This window comes from Furipterus horrens, unplaced genomic scaffold (genome assembly GCF_987537825.1).
Source record: "Furipterus horrens unplaced genomic scaffold, mFurHor1.1.pri manual_scaffold_6, whole genome shotgun sequence".
In the NCBI taxonomy this organism is placed as follows: domain Eukaryota; kingdom Metazoa; phylum Chordata; class Mammalia; order Chiroptera; family Furipteridae; genus Furipterus; species Furipterus horrens.
The window spans coordinates 139,258,815-139,275,020 of NW_028327176.1; the positions used below are offsets into that span (position 1 = coordinate 139,258,815).

Sequence of the window (16,206 nt, forward strand, 5' to 3'; positions counted from 1 at the left end):
AGGCCCTTTGAAATTCCTTTTATTTGTCAGTTCACCTTTGACTGCTAATATTAACCAAATGATTTGCTAATGAATTAAATTTTGATTATAAAAATGGAAATATGGGTGATTACATATTCTGTGTTTTCTTTGTGATAGCGAAGTTAATTTTATGCTTGGCCCATCTCCTGTTGTTTTCCCCTCACCCTTTCTGTCCAGCCCAGTAGTCAGTGGTCTTTTTTTTCCCCCACAGTTGTCAAGTTCATATTTTCCTCCAGGCCTTTGTACTCTCTGTTCTCTCTACCTGGAATGTTCTCTCCTGAACTTCAAATAACTAGTTCCTTTTTGTCATTTAGATATCAACTTTAAATGTCAGTTCCCCAGAAAGACCTTCCTCAGAATAGTAGACACAGTCACTCTCTGTTATATTATCTTGATATTTTTTTTCATCATGGTATCATTGTGATGCATCTGGGGGAACCTTGTCCATTTCATTTTTGTCTGTTTGTTCGTAGAACCCTCATTGACATATTTTAGGTGCTCTATAAATATTTATCAAATAAATGAATTTTCCAATAAGATACTACTTTTTTACATTTAGACTCCTGAAATTATTCTCAGTGGTACTGGTATACTAGTACTTGCATTTGGAAACTAACATGTATTTTCTACAATCTTTACACTAGGAACAATTTTTATTTTCTATCAGAATGCACTTCTGTATCTCTGAGATTATTTTCTTTCCTCTTCAAAAGCTATTTTCTATACTCTTTCGATAGTGGTATTTTTAAATTACTCTCTATTCTAAGAAAACTATATAGTAAATTACTTCAATAAATCATAGTAGTATTCACAATCATGAATATTTTATCTTATTATTTGAAGATAAGGTTAACAATTCACCTTAATTAATTGGTTTCCCTTATGTCAGTATAACTAGTTATTTTATTTCTTCTAAAAATTTAGAATCATTTGGCATTTCATCTCAGTGGTAGTACTTTTGTGTTATAATAGTTGAGTTTCAATGCATGGAATACTGCCAGACATGAACATCTTCCCCATAAGAAACTTATTACCAAATGCAATAAAAAGCACATTTGCTTTGAATTTGTGCTTTTAAAAATTGTACTTTTCTATCATAAAAGTAAGGAAAAATACACTAAAACTTACAATTATATGATATGATGAGATTTAAGGTAATTTTACTTAGAATTTTTAAAATCTTTAAATTATTTTATTGAAAAAAATGAATTTTTATGAACAAATATATTTTCAATATTTAATTGACTATTATATAAGTATTCTTTTTTGTCTAATAGATACTTTAAATGCAAATATCTAATAGAGAAACACTTCAGTAACATTTTTTACCTTTACTTAACAGTGTTTTACTTTGTTTCATAATTTTTGGTATTTTAGTTTCTATTTAACCAGTAGGTAATTGATATACTATATGTTTTCTAGTAAACCAATTTAATATTCATGGTCCACATTTTTTATTGAGCACTTCTTATGTGTCAAGCATTGCTTTAACCCCAAGGACACAAATATTAGTGGGACATGCTTTCTGCTCTCAAGAACTTTATTATCTTGTTGTGTGATGGAAGAATCAGGATATCTTCTGTAAATATGGGTAATAATTTTTCAGAAGGAGACAAAAACAAGTATAATTAAATTTGTGAAGTACTATAATAGAGGATATTCATGAGGCTATGGTAGCTGAAGGGCAAATGAGGGCACATTTCTTTTGGGGAAAATAGAAGAGGAGGTAAATGAATGGGTTTGGCCAAGAAAAAGTCTGACAAAGCTGCAGAAAAGATGTGTCATCAGAGAAGAAGGAAGAGAGTGCATTTAGAGCACGTAGACTAAGTGAGTTGTTCAAGTGTAAGACATTTCATATTTTATTTATTAAATTTATAAAACTTCTGTTTTAATAAAGAAGCTTCTACATTAAAAGTAGCTAAAAGTTTGTTTAATTATTTGGCTTTTATGTTTCTGCTGTAAAGTTTAATATGACAACATAGTGTCATTATTTTCTAAAAATGGTAATGTTAAGTAATACTAACTAATGTTATTTTCTACCAGAGGGCAGTGGAAGTGTGAGAGGAGGAGGTGGTAGCAATGCCAGAGAGTACAAAATTAAAAAAATCAAGAAGAAAGGAAGAAAAGATGAGGATAGTGATGATGAGTCATCTCACACTGGTTTGTAGCATTATTTTACTCTTCTTTTGTAAATGCTTGATTTTTTTTTACATTTTCTTAAGATGCATACTGTTAGGTGTATATGCTTATACAGGAAGTCCTTTGCACAGTTTCAGTGGGCATGAATTTCAGTTATCACAGTTTAGTTAAATGATGTTAGTACCAAACAACGTGGTTCATATTTCAGTGATCAAGATAAGTTAACTATGAGTGATTGTATAAAGTATTAACTTTGCTGCTAGCTCCTGAGCTCACAAGTTAGCACATAATAGTAGATGTGAATCATGATCTGTGATAATCATGTCACTTATTTCAGTTTGTCAGACATTGATCACTGTGCATCTTTTGTTCACTCTATGCACAAAGCATGTAGTTGTGCTGCCTCATTGTTTCCCAGTGGTAAATCCATGTGACATTTTTAAAAAAATGGATAATCAAAGGAAGGAATTGACCATCAAAGTTGAAAGTGCAGCAAATAAATAAAAAGTGGTAACACTTTAATGAAAAATGAATCAAGAATAAATGGAGTTACAGAAAAAGTAGCTGACTGTGGGCATGTTGACATTGTCACTGTTCAAAGGACAGCCAAAGGAACATAGTAAAGGTACATTTATTGCTATAAATGAGGGAAGTGGTTGTGACAAAAAGGATGAAAATGTCTTAGAGAATGTGAGGTTGGCAAAAAACTTCACATTAAGGGAATTCTCAGAAGTGTTTTACAATGTTAAAAGGGCAAGGGATAAAATGTTCTAGAATTAAAAATGGAGTAGGACCACTTGCCAAGGCATAAAAAAGGTGCTGGCCCAGTATTGTACATTACAGGATGAGAAGTAGGAAAGCACAGTTCAAACTGTCCTTGGTGAGTTTGTTTACAAAGAAAGAAAACACTTTCATTCTCAGTGTTTGTGATGAGCTAGATTATAGTGTCCTAAATTATAAGTCTGTTTTATTTTTCATTTTCCTATATATTTGTAACCACCAGTAAGAGCTTTTAATGTTTTCACATTTTTAAAAGGTCACAGAAACATTGTAAATTTTCCCATTGTTTATTAAGAACACTTTGCATAGTTTCAGCTTGCAGGGTCATTATTATGGTCTCCCACTGCTTATAAAACAAGTAACAATGATTTATGGACAGTGTTACTTAAATTTCTGCAAATTTAAGTAGAAAACATTAATTTTATACATGTTTAATTTTTATGGTAATACGTAATTGGTTAGTTGCTTCTATCTAAGGAGGAGAATTAAGCAGATGCATTTTTCTCTTTCTGTATTTGTTAGTGTTTGTTGTGGTTGAGATAGCAAGAAACATCTTTTATTTTTCTAAATAAAAGTATGATACTTTGTTTTAAAACATATATATATATATATATATATATATATATATATATAGTATCTCACACCTCCTTTTCCCTAGCAAGAAGAAAAAATTTTGAAATAATGATAATTTGAGGTTTTGTTTTACCTCTTCCACAGAGTTCTAGAGCTGGGAGATGTAGATATCAGGTGACATGACTTCACCTGTTAATGTGCTAGTTGCTTAAGGTCTGTCTTTACAGTATGCTAAGGTAAAAATTGCCACCATTCTTGTGCGTAAAACAAGGTATCTTCATAGAAGCTACTAGATCTACCCTTGTTTTAAATACAATTAAGACAGTCTTACATGGGTTTTAATTTTTCATTGATTAATAGAGCTCCCCACTTCCCAGATGCAGTAGGGGTAGGAATGAAGGTACATTTAAGAAAAAACTTCTGGGAGATCCTCCAAGATAGCAGCCTAAGTAAACATGCCTCACCTCCTCGCTCAACCACATCAAAATTACAACTAACCTATAGTACAGCCATCACTGAGAACCGTCAGAAATGGAGCTGAATAGAAGTTCTACAACTTTAGAATTAAAGAAGAAACCACATCCATCCAGACTGGTAGGAGGGGCAGAGATGCGGAGACATGGAATGGGCTGTTCCCCCACCACGTGTGGTCAGTAAAAATCAGGAGAGAGATCTCAGGAACGAGGAGTCCAAGCCCCATACCAGGCCTCCCGGACCAAGGTTCTAGTGCCAAGAATATAAGGCCCCACAACTTCTGGCTATAAAAACCAGTGGGGATTGAGTGGGTGGAAGAAACTTCTGGATTCCCAAGCAGTACCTCTTAAAGGGCCCATGCACAGACTTACTTAGACTCCCTCCCTCTAAGCTCCAGCATTGGCGCGGCAGCTTAAAAGACACCAGTGGCATATAGGAAGGGACTGAAGTGTCTAGCATCAGGGTGAGAGCTGCTGGGGAACAGCTTTCTCTTAAACAGAACTGCTGGCAGAGGCCATTATTCCTTTTCTGAACCCTACCCTCACAGAGCCATAAATCAGCAGGTACCATATTTGAGACTCCATCAACCTGGCTCACAGTTTGTCTTGCCCTGGTGATTCCCAGAAGCTCTGCGCCACCCAACTGATGGGCCTATCCAAGCTGTTAACAGTGGCTTTTCTATACGAATGGCTTGTGTTGGCTCATGCTTCAGATATTCCTATATCCTCTCAAATAAGCAGCAGCTAGCCTCAGCGAGCACCTATACCTTCTTGCTAAGTGGCCCCAGGCCTGGCACTAACAGCAGCTGCCTTGGTTCACAGCTAGGCTATGCTTGGGCACCTCCAAGCCCAGCACAAGTAGCAGACATCTGCAGATCACTTTACAGCTTATGCCAAGTTGCCCCATATATAACACAGGTGGTGGCTGACCTTGGCCTACACCTCCCAGAAAACCCTAGAGCCTGTGTATCCAGTGAACAGCTATAGACCACATCATAACATGCCCACCCAACCACCTCCACAAGCAACACACTCAAGGGACAGACTCAGTGGGCACCAGAGCCCTGCTGAAGTAAGTCCTGCTCTGTGGGGTGGGCCCCAGCACAGCTGATCCTCCACTAGTGCAGAGGTTGGTAGTCAGTGGTCACAGCCAGCCTTATAGGTAACTTGCCTGGGTAAATCCCTCGCATTGATCTGTCCACAGTAATAAAGGCTCAACTACAAGAGGAGGGCATACTCAGCCCGCATGGAGGGTGCACCACAAGTATCCAGCTTGGGTGATAGGGGAGGCTGTGCCACTGAACCCTACAGGACACCTACATTAGGCCATATTACCAATACAGGGAGTCATAGAAGCTCTACCCAATACATAAAAACAAACACAGGGAAGCTGCCAAAATGAGAAGACAAAGAAATGTGGCCCAAATGAAAGAACAGATCAAAACTCCAGAAAAAGAACTAAATGAAATGGAGATAAGCAGTCTGTTAGATGCAGAGTTCAAAACACTGGTTATAAGGATGTTCAAGGAACTTAGTGAGGACCTCAACAGCATAAAAAAGATCCAGTCAGAAATGAAGGATTCACTAATTGAAACAAAGAACAATTTATAGGGGATCATAGAGTGGACAAAGCCAGAATCAAACCAAATGATTTGGAACATAAGGAAGCAAAAAACAACCAATGAGAACAGCAAAAAGAAAAAAAGGATCCAAAAAAATAATACTAATGAGGAAAGTGTAAGCAACCTTTGGGACTACTTAAAGCGTGATGAAATTTGCATCATAGGGGTGCCTGTAGGAGTAGAGAGAGCAAGAAATTGGAAAGCTATTTGAAAAAATAAAACATCTCTGATTTTTTTGTAAGATTTTTTTTTTTTTTTTTTTTTTTTTATTGTGAGAGAGGGGAAAAGCAGGAGAGAGAGGAAAAGAAACATCAATCTGTTGCCTCACATGCCCTCAGCTGTAGACCTGGCCCCAACCCAGGCATGTGCCCTGACCTAGAATCGAACCGTCATCCTTTTGGTCTGCTTGCCTATGCTCAATCCACTGAGCCACACCAGGTAGGGCAAAGTTCCCTACTTTGGTGAAGGAAATAGATAAGTCCAGGAAGCACAGAGAATCCCAAAAAGATAAATGCAAAGAGACCTGCACCAAGACACATCATAATTAAAATACCAAAGATTAAAGATAAAGAGAGAATCTTAGAAGCAGCAACAGAAAAGCAGTTAGTTACCTACAGGGGTGTTCCCATAACACTGTCAGCTGATTTCTCAAAAGAAACTTTGCAGGCAAGAAGGGAATGGCAAGAAGTGATGAAAAGTAAGGACCTACAACCAGGATTACTCTACACAGCAAAGTTATCATTTAGAATGAAAGGGAAGATAAAGAACTTCCCAGACAAGAAAAAGCTGAAGGAGTTCATCATCACCAAACCATTATTATATGAAATGTTAAAGGTACTTATTTAAGAAAAAAATTAAAACTGTGAACAATAATATGACAATAAATACATATCTATCAATAATTGAGTCTAAAAAACTAAGCAAACAAGCAGAACAGAAACAGAAGTATAGATACCAAGAACATTTTGATGGTAGCCAGAGGGGGGTGGTCTGGGGGAATGGGTGAAAAGGTGAAAGGACTAAGGAGTACAAATTGGTAGTTACAGAATAGTCATGGGGTTATAAGGTACAGAATAGGAAAGAGAATAGCCAAAAAACATATATTCATGACCCTTGGACATAAACAATGGTGTGGGGATTGCCTGAGGGAGTACAGGGTACTGGATGGAGGGAGGCAACGAGGGAAAATTGGGGCAACTAGCATAATCAATAAAATACAATTAAATACATAAAAAGTAAAAATATAAATCCCTTAAAGCAAAAAGAAAAAAAAACTTCTCTACTATCTGCAGCCTTAAGTAATTATTAAATGGGGCGTATGTTACCCCCTTAGTACATAGATTATGGAGAGGGGCTATAAAAGTATAGTTAAACCATTCTACCTAAAAAAAGAGAAAAAAAAGTAATTCCATTGCTTTTGCTTTTGCAAAATGGTTGTGTTGTAATCTCTGAAATCAGGATGTAATTAGATTATCAGATAAAACATAGAGTCCACTCAATGTGAAAGATCACTGGGAGGAAATACAATTTAATAACTTCAAATGCCTGCAGGAAGCAAACAAAGAAATCAGAATCTATTTGGTGTGAAACAAGCATGAATAGCAAATTTGAAAAAGAAAGGATAGTAGTATGATATTCATCTATATTAAAGCTGTGATCTCAACTACTTATATCTTGATGCATAGTGAAATTTGACTTTTGAGCTATTTTATTTTTATTTCTAAGGTTTCAATTTTAGAGTCATTACCTAATATAGCTGAAAATAATCACTTATATTTTTATAATTAATAAAGAAAGTTTTAGCTTTCTTTATCTGCAGTCTATACTTTTCCAAGTAAGTGAGTAGGCATGGCATTTCCACAATTAACAATTACTTCCATTATAGTAGCTGCATACAAATTTTCTTTGGTATAGAATTATTTTTGTGAGAGCAAAAATAAATTATGGATGTAAAATTGTGGGGTTTTGCTTTAATCTATGCCTTTGCAAAAAGATAGTTTTTAGCTTAATGCTAATTCACTTGTGGTTTACGTGATTATAAAGAGCATTCCTGAAGATCTTAGATAAATTATAAGGATGATTTGATTTTGAATATTATTCATTTTTATAGAGGAGGATATTCTGCTCAGCATCCATCATTGTTCAACAAAGAGAATTTATCCTTTCCTAAAAGAGTCCATCCATGTTAGATCAGGGGAAATTATTATTTTCTGATTGACTTAAAGAAAAGTTATTAAGTGAAGTTAGAAAAATATAACTCAAAAGAAATGCCATTATATATCGTATTTCAAAAATTATTTTTACAAGTTATTCAATATGGGCAATTTTGGTGACAAAAATTAATATAGTCTTTGTGGTAGGCAATGATTGAATTACTACCTTATTAAATATGTTAATAGAAAATAATTTCCTTTACATTGTTCATTTGTTTGTTTTGTTCTTGTTGTTTTTTCTCTTATTGCTCATTACTATTATAGGAAAGAAGAAGCCAGAGATCACTTTTATGTTCCAGGATGAGATTGAAGATTTTTTAAGAAAACGCATACAAGATGCCCCTGAGGAGTTTATTTCTGAACTTGCTGAGTACTTAATCAAGCAAGTATTAAAACATATTTTTTTCTGGTTGATGATAGAAATTCAGTGAGTTGTTAAGTGAAATTTTCACCAAGGTGATAGAAAACATGTATTTTAGCTTATTTTTGTTTTTTCTCAAATCTCAGAACTTAATCTAGCCAGCAAATTCCAGACTTTGTTTGCCTGCAGAGGCAGTTCTGCAAACGTTTAAATGCTTTGGGCAAGGCAGTGTGGGAAACAAAAGGCAAGCGCGGAGGCCTCCTTCCTTGTTCACGGACTAGCAGGGAGAAAACCACCAGCACTAGTCACAGCCGGGCTCTTGCATAGCTCGAAAAGTAACATCTGAAAAGAAGAAGGGATCATTTCCTTTCTAGATTTGGAAGAAAGTACACCGTGCACTTTTAGGGAGAAAATAAAGTAGCAAACTGCCTTAGAAGAGAATAAATTTGGCACTAATTTGAAAGGAACCAGGCTAAATTTATTGTTATACAGAAGTCACAGAAATTATGTTTTACTTGACCGTGACTAACTGATATGGTCTTTTCGTGAATTAGTAGTCCCATTGTGTAAGTGCATTTAACTTTTTGAATTTGGAAATTTAGCTTTTCTAGTGAGATTTTTTTTAAATTTAAGTGAATATTTTTGTTCATGAATACCTTACATAATCACATTCTTATAGGTAAAAAGTTGAAATAGTTACTGATTATTTGCCATTCTTTAAATAATCTTTTCTGAGCTGAACATAAACATTTTTTTAATCCATTATGTTTTATAGTACTTTACAAATGGAGAATAGAGAACAGATTTAGAGTCTACTATTCTCCAAATTAACTTTCAAAAGCTGCTCTGAATTTAATTTGAATTACAGCTTTTGTTGTTTTTGTTGTCTTTAGTGCAACAACTGAGTACTTTCAAATGGAGAAAAATAACCCATTTAAGTTATAATTTCTGGGCTGGAAGACATATTCTTGTAAACTGTTCTCCAAATTAATCTTATTTATTTAAAAAATAGAGATGTTTTCATAAACTTCACTTACATAGAATAAAAATGTTTTATCTGTGTAAACCCAGTACGTTTTAATAAACTAAATATGTTAATTTTGTTCACAGACCTCTTAATAAAATTTACCTCGAGGTGGTACGTTCAGTGTTCATGTCTTCAACAACGTCTGCCACTGGAACTGGCAGAAAGCGCACAGTCAAGGACTTGCAAGAAGAGGTTTCAAATCTATACAATAATATTCGATTATTTGAAAAAGGGATCAAGTTCTTTACAGGTATACTTAATACTATTTTTTTCATTCATCGATTCTCATAATTTTTCTTGGACATTCATTTTAATAAAGCACCTTTATTTTTCAGATGATACACAGACTGCCCTTACCAAACACTTGCTGAAGACAGTCTGTACTGATGTCACAAATCTCATTTTCAACTTCTTAGCTTCAGATTTAATGATGTCAGTTGATGATCCTGCAGCCATTACAAGTGAAGTATGTTCTTGATTTCCTTGCCACTCTTCATGTGTTTTGTTGTGAAAACTTGAGCATATTTTATTTTGTCACGTCTGAAATAGTCTAAAAGGAAAATAAGAGAGTGGCAAAAGTTTTTAGGAAACAAATCGATAAGGTTTTTAGGTCAAGTTCAGTACAGTGTATATGCAGTTGCTAGCAGGATTGGTAATATAACCAGTCTATTAAAAGTAATGGTGCTTAATTACTTGGGAGCCAACAGTATTATTTTTTCCTAATTATTGATATGTCACATCCCTTTTTCCTGCTGAGTTGCAAGTCCCTTAACAATGTTCAGGCCAGATTCCATAACTTTGCAGTCATTTTCATTTAGTCACGCCATCTCATTTCAATATTTACTAATTCTGAGGAGAATTAGTCTCTAGGGAGAATGTTTGTGCTCGCTTCTCCCCATCTCTCTCTCTCTCTGTCTCATCTCCCTCTTATACTGTTGGTGGGTGGGAGGGCTATGTAAGTTCTCTTTGGCTGACTGGCTATTGACTAGTTCTCTGATTTGAGAATGTTTTTAGCATATTATCCCTAGTTTGAGATATAAAATTCAAGAACAAACATACTGTAAACTCCATTCAACATTCTGTTATAGCAATAAATATACTTTCTTATTTTGTTTGATACTATATTGAACACCTGTCAAAATCATAATGCCTAAAGAATTTTTCCCCATAGGTAAGAAAAAAAATTTTAAGTAAATTATCAGAAGAAACTAAAGTAGCTCTCACAAAACTCCATAGCTCCCTGAATGAAAAGGTAAGTAAAGTTTGATTTTATTTAGATATATATTGGAGCTAGAATGTGTGACCTTTGAGTAGATTTTTATCAGAATATTTTTAAACTAAGTCTAAAATTAGTATTCTGCACTCAGATACCTTTTTGGGAGGTGAAGGAGAAGACCAAGTTGGGGGCAGTTTAGCCTCTTTAAAGTCCTAAATCACAATTTCAAAGTTAATAACAAAATAACCTTTTTAAAAATTGTATCTAGGGTATAAAATTATAGAACAGTATCAATGGCTGTGTTTTCTGTAGGCAACATGTTTATAAGAATTAATCGTAGTATTAAATACCTTTCAGAGCATAGAAGACTTTCTTTCTTGTCTGGATTCTGCAGCAGAAACTTGTGATATTATGGTGAAAAAGGGAGACAAAAAAAGGGAAAGGTAACATTGAATTAATCTGTACCATTAATCAGTTCTTAGATGTGTTGTATCTGAAGTTGGAATTTGACTATCTGAATCTGACCTAGAGAACTGTTGTGCCTAAATGATTGTGCTCCTTCAAGCATATTCAGTCTTAGTATACTTCAATGTACCTCTTTGACTTATCTTGATGAGGTAGTGAGTTCCTTAATCCTATAGTTGATCAAGCCTGGGAACTTTTTATTAGCTGTGAGACCTTCACAGGAAACCTGTTTAAATCAATGTTCTTTTGTTTGATCCCCTACGGAAACTAAAAAGCATACTTTGAGTATTCCTGCTATACTGTTTTTTCTATCATTTTCTAACATATGAGTTTATCCATGCCATTTAGGGTTACGTGTGTCTGTATACCATTAAAAATGAATACAGGAGGGAAGAATGGAAATTGGTGAGAATTTGTGTGTGTTTATTTTTGTTTAGGCAGATCCTGTTCCAGCATCGACAAGCACTGTCGGAACAGCTAAAACTCACAGAAGACCCTGCTCTCATTCTGCACCTCACTTCAGTCCTGTTGTTCCAGTTCTCTACCCACAGCATGCTCCATGCCCCCGGAAGATGTGTCCCACAGATCATTGCTTTTCTTCATAGTAAAATTCCAGAGGTATTACATTTTCAATGCACTTGAAACTTTTAAAGCATTAGATTCCAAATATTTTAAGTGGATAGATGTGAGTTGTGAACACCAAGACATATTAATATCATCTTCCTGTTTCTACAAACATGAACAGTGAATTAGGAGATTGATTTTGAAAACTCAGTATAGCTCAAGAATCTTTTAGGATACTATCAGGTCCATGGTAAAGAATATTCTGAATTTGGAAATTAAGCTTTTGGAAAAGATATAATAATGTCCAGTCTTTATTTTAGCTTGTTTAGGTTTAACCCGTCCTTCAAGGGCCTCTTAAAAAAGTCTTATTGTGCATAAATTCCTCTGAGAAACTCCTCAACAAGTAATGTTGGCTTCTTTAAACTTCTATATCACTTTGAGTATGTCTTTGGTGATATAACCTAGCTAAATCAACTACTAAAATTATCTGTATTTATGTTTTCTCTCTCCTGAAATGTAAACTCCTTGAGAGCAAGGACCGTGCTACATTCAGCTTTCTACTTATACGGCCAGTGATTTGTAAAGATGAAGACCTTCAGTGTTTGTTGGTTGAACAAATACTACTTGGTTCCACAAAACTTAAATCATGTTTGTTAACTTTTCGTCTCTTCACAGGATCAGCACACTCTTTTGGTAAAGTATCAAGGATTAGTTGTAAAGCATTTAGTTAATCAAAATAAGAAGACTGGGCAAGGAGATGATACCCTGAGTGATGAATTAGACAAAGAACAAGAAAATATCACCAGTACTATGCGTAAAGAGCTTCAAGAACTTTCTTTATCCATTAAAGACCTTGTTCTCAAATCCAGAAAGTCATCCGTGACAGACGAGTAATGATCTTAATTTACTTTTGCCTTATATTAAACACCTTTCCCCAAAATTAATGATGAGTAGTTATAACGGATATATACTTCATAATCCCCAGCCCCCCAATAGGCCCCTGCCACATACACAATTTAGGTAAAACAGTAGTGTTGTATTTAATGTAAATCTTACAAAAATGTGAATTTTTGTAAATTGAGTTCTCCATGGAAGATATACCCCCCACCCCCCATGGAAGTCTTCTTTTAGACATTATAAGTCTAAAAATTATTATTCATTTCAGGTTTATTTTTCTGTCTATGTACTGAATGAAGAATAAATTTTCTGCTTTCATTTCTAGGAAAGGGCTCATTTGTTGTGTTATTATATTTTGAGTGACATATTAGAAACGTGGTCATGTTTTTTAAAAAAGAAAAGTATCCCTTTAATTTCAAAATGAAAATTGTGTATTTTAATTTAAAATTAATTGAGAATGCTTCAAACCTAACATACAGAAATTGGTGAAGTATTTTTTTTATTGCCAAGCCCTTGCCCTTATTTCTGGCAGATGGAGGGCCTCCCATCTTCCCACAGGAGTGAACTTTTATGCAATAGGGGTCTTTCAGGGATGCCTTTACAGGTACAGAAGAATGCCTGAGGGGCCCAGGCATTGCTTTGCTCTATTCTAAAACAAGGTGCTCACAAGAGTAAGAGAAAAAATAAAATTTGCTGCTTATAGGTATGTCACACTTTACCAATGGAATAACTAAAAATTTTATGCAAATATTTTTCTTTAACCCAGTTTGTTTCTAAATGTCATTTATTTAATCAGTTGCTATAGCACCTAATATTGTACTTTGTTAAATCACTGTGACCTTTTTCTTTTTTCAAAAATCAAAACTCATAAAAATAGGCATTCTTGTTTTCTAAAGATTAGTAGTAGTTAAAACTAATTAAATTAATTACACTAATTAAAACCTAAATGGTTCCCTGAAGTAATCATTTTAACCTAATGAGTTTTAAGCAACAATTATGTATCCAAAGGAATTTATTTTTAATATAATAGTAAATTAAATCTCAAGTATTAAAAAATACTATTTTACATAATTCCTTATGTGGCATTTAAAACTATGTTTTAAAATGTTTGACTATAAAGATCAGTCTGCCTACCTCTATTCTAATTCTAGACAGAGTATTAATACTTAGTAAAGGAAATTATATAATTGCAAACTCATTACTACAGTTGATAGGAATATAATATAAATTTTAAAACTTTTTCATTGGCAGTTTTTTATTAATGTATTTTCATATGCACAAAGGAAAAAAAATTTTTGACAACTACTCTGACCACAAACTCCAATTAGTTTTATGTGCTTTTTCAGCTTTCAAAATATTGAATATCCAACATGATTTTTCATTCAATCTGCTTAAGAATGTAATCATTTGTATCAGCCCTGGCTAGTGTGGTTGGAGTGTGTCTCATAACTGAATGGCTGAGGATTCAATTTCCGGGGCACATATCTAGGCTATGGGTTTGATCTCTTGCCAGGCGTGTACAGGAAACAATCAGTGTTGTTATCTCTTCCTCTCTCCCTCACCCTCTCTCTAAAAAGCAACAGAAAAATGTCCTCATGAGGATTTTAAAAAAATAATTTTATTGTTTATTTCAAAAGATATCAAAGTCATCTTTGTGTTCATCAAACTAGATGGTAGTTTGTGAAAATAAAAATAAAAAGACAATGAAGCAAATAAAAGCAAAACCATTCTTATCTTGTTTGCATTAAGTATTTTTATTTATCACAGTAGTTCTTATTTTTTCATAGTAAATAAGAACAGTTTTTATTGTTTTTGTAAATAAAATTATATGGCTGATTTTTATACAAAAATTAATTTGTTAATAAAATAAAAATTGTTAAATGTTTACTGTGATTTTTTTCATGGGCAAATATGAGAATGCTATTTAAAATAAAGTTGCCTGTTTCTATTAAATAATTATGGTACTTTGAAGCTTCCATTATTTTAATGGTTACTAAATTAATGCATGTATTGTATATATTTACATTTTTAACTCTTATTCTGAACATTTTTCAAGGATTTTACTATATTGTTCTTACACAAAAATAGTTTCACAGTCCTCAGTGTCCTTCATTCCTTGAAAGTTTGCCAAATTCATTAGCCATTTCACCTTAGTAAACCTTTTCATTTAACTCGATTTCAGCAAATGTGCATTTATACTCTTTATTTGTTAATTTCTTTTATTGAAGACACAGTAGAAATATTTGAATAACATGTTCAGGCATTCATGTTCACATGTTCCACCTCTAGACCTGTGTTTTTCAAGAATCAAGGGAAACCCAATTTTGGCCATCAGAAAGACTCAGTGAAGAGTGGCATAGCTTATCAAAATCTGTATTTTTAGAAAGGATCTTAATGCTAAATTAGAACAACAAATGTAGAAGTTGCTTAACCTGAATGTAGAACCATCTTGAACTTTTTAGGGAATGTACTTTATTTAGACCATAAATCACCAAGGTTGAGGTCAGGAACAAAAGTGATCTGAAGTCTAGTGTAGCTTGTAGATTGAGAAGGAACAGTTCATTCTGTCCTCAGAAATGCCCCTGGACCCACCCAGGGCCAAATGGGATTTTTTCTATCAAGAACTAATTATGTGAGTTGGGTAGGAAGTTGGAACAACGGAAGGTTTGTTTTCTTTGAGTAATATGATGTTTTCACCCCAGTGTATATGGAGAAAAAAATAAAAAAACATATAAACTCTGGAATGTACATTTCCACAGAAATCTGGGAGCACTCTTAAAGTGGCATAAGATTCACACAAATTGCTCTATCTTGATGGCCACACTAAGCAAACAAAAGAGAAGCCAGGAGAGACTTATTCTGAACCATCTAAGAAAGAAACCCTGAATTTCTGGTTTCAGAATCACAGTGTTTTCTATTTACATCACACACAAAAAAAGGAATGACTAAACGTATTAAATTTTTGTAAGTTTCTGGTATTGTGTTTCACTATTTGTTTTATCAGGCTTGCCTCTATTTGACCTGTTTTTCTCTTCAGTGATTAGTAGTAAATTTACCCAGATGTGTATTTGAAGAGCAGAAAGGAAGAGATTATGTTGTGATGTAATGGAAGAAAGGGAGGATTGGGTGAATTTAAAACCTTGGTTTAATAACCTCCCAAATCCTGTATGACAGCTAAGTACCAGGAATACAATGTAAATTTTAAAATTTTGCCTTGCTTTCAAGGAGATGGGCAAGACTCAGGATTATAGTTCAATATATGTGTAGTGTTTTGAGATCAATAGTCAGAGGATGCTACAGGAGAAGAAATGAAAGCCAGACTGTCTTGCACAGCGGGGAAAGGAATTGAACAGAGTGGAGATGACCTGAACCGACTCCCAAAAGACAAGTGGCATTAGCCTGGTGGAATACAAGAAGGGGCAGCAGACATTTCTGGGTGGAGAAAAGGAGATTCAGAAGTACTAGGACATGAGTTCATATAAAATGGGGCATTTGAGAAACCCTAAAAGTATGAGAAATAAATGGTCCGGGAAGTGGGGTAAAATGAAGCTAGAGAAACCAGAGGAGGGCCGTGAAATGACTTGCACACTAAGCTGAAAAGTTTTACTATTATCCTGAAAACAAGGGAGACTTTAAAAGATTCAGTTTAACCGGGGAAATAAGGTGATTCAATTTGTCTTTTAGAAAGATCACCATTGTGGGAGGTAGTTTGACAATTAACCAAAATCTTTAAAAATGGGTATATTATTTATAAAGTCAATGTCACCTCTCTCTGATAGGTAAAATTTGGAGTTAAAAATGTGTACAGGTCTTGCTTTGGCCAGATAGCTCAGTCGTGGCATCGCCCCATACACC

At 34.3% G+C, this 16,206-nt stretch overlaps 1 protein-coding gene across 1 annotated transcript in view; it reads left to right on the forward strand.

The window, feature by feature from the left end:
* The window catches only part of UFL1 (UFM1 specific ligase 1), a 29,856-nt gene extending 17,136 nt beyond the window's left edge, over window positions 1–12,720 (forward strand). Inside the window, exons 12-19 of the mRNA XM_090279691.1 lie at window positions 2,065–2,181; window positions 8,086–8,203; window positions 9,293–9,459; window positions 9,545–9,675; window positions 10,381–10,461; window positions 10,783–10,868; window positions 11,328–11,508; window positions 12,130–12,720. Coding sequence (XP_090135817.1) covers window positions 2,065–2,181; window positions 8,086–8,203; window positions 9,293–9,459; window positions 9,545–9,675; window positions 10,381–10,461; window positions 10,783–10,868; window positions 11,328–11,508; window positions 12,130–12,348 — 1,100 coding nt within the window. The 3' untranslated portion in view covers window positions 12,349–12,720. The remainder of the gene's footprint in view (window positions 1–2,064; window positions 2,182–8,085; window positions 8,204–9,292; window positions 9,460–9,544; window positions 9,676–10,380; window positions 10,462–10,782; window positions 10,869–11,327; window positions 11,509–12,129) is intronic.
* Window positions 12,721–16,206: the final 3,486 nt, after the last annotated feature.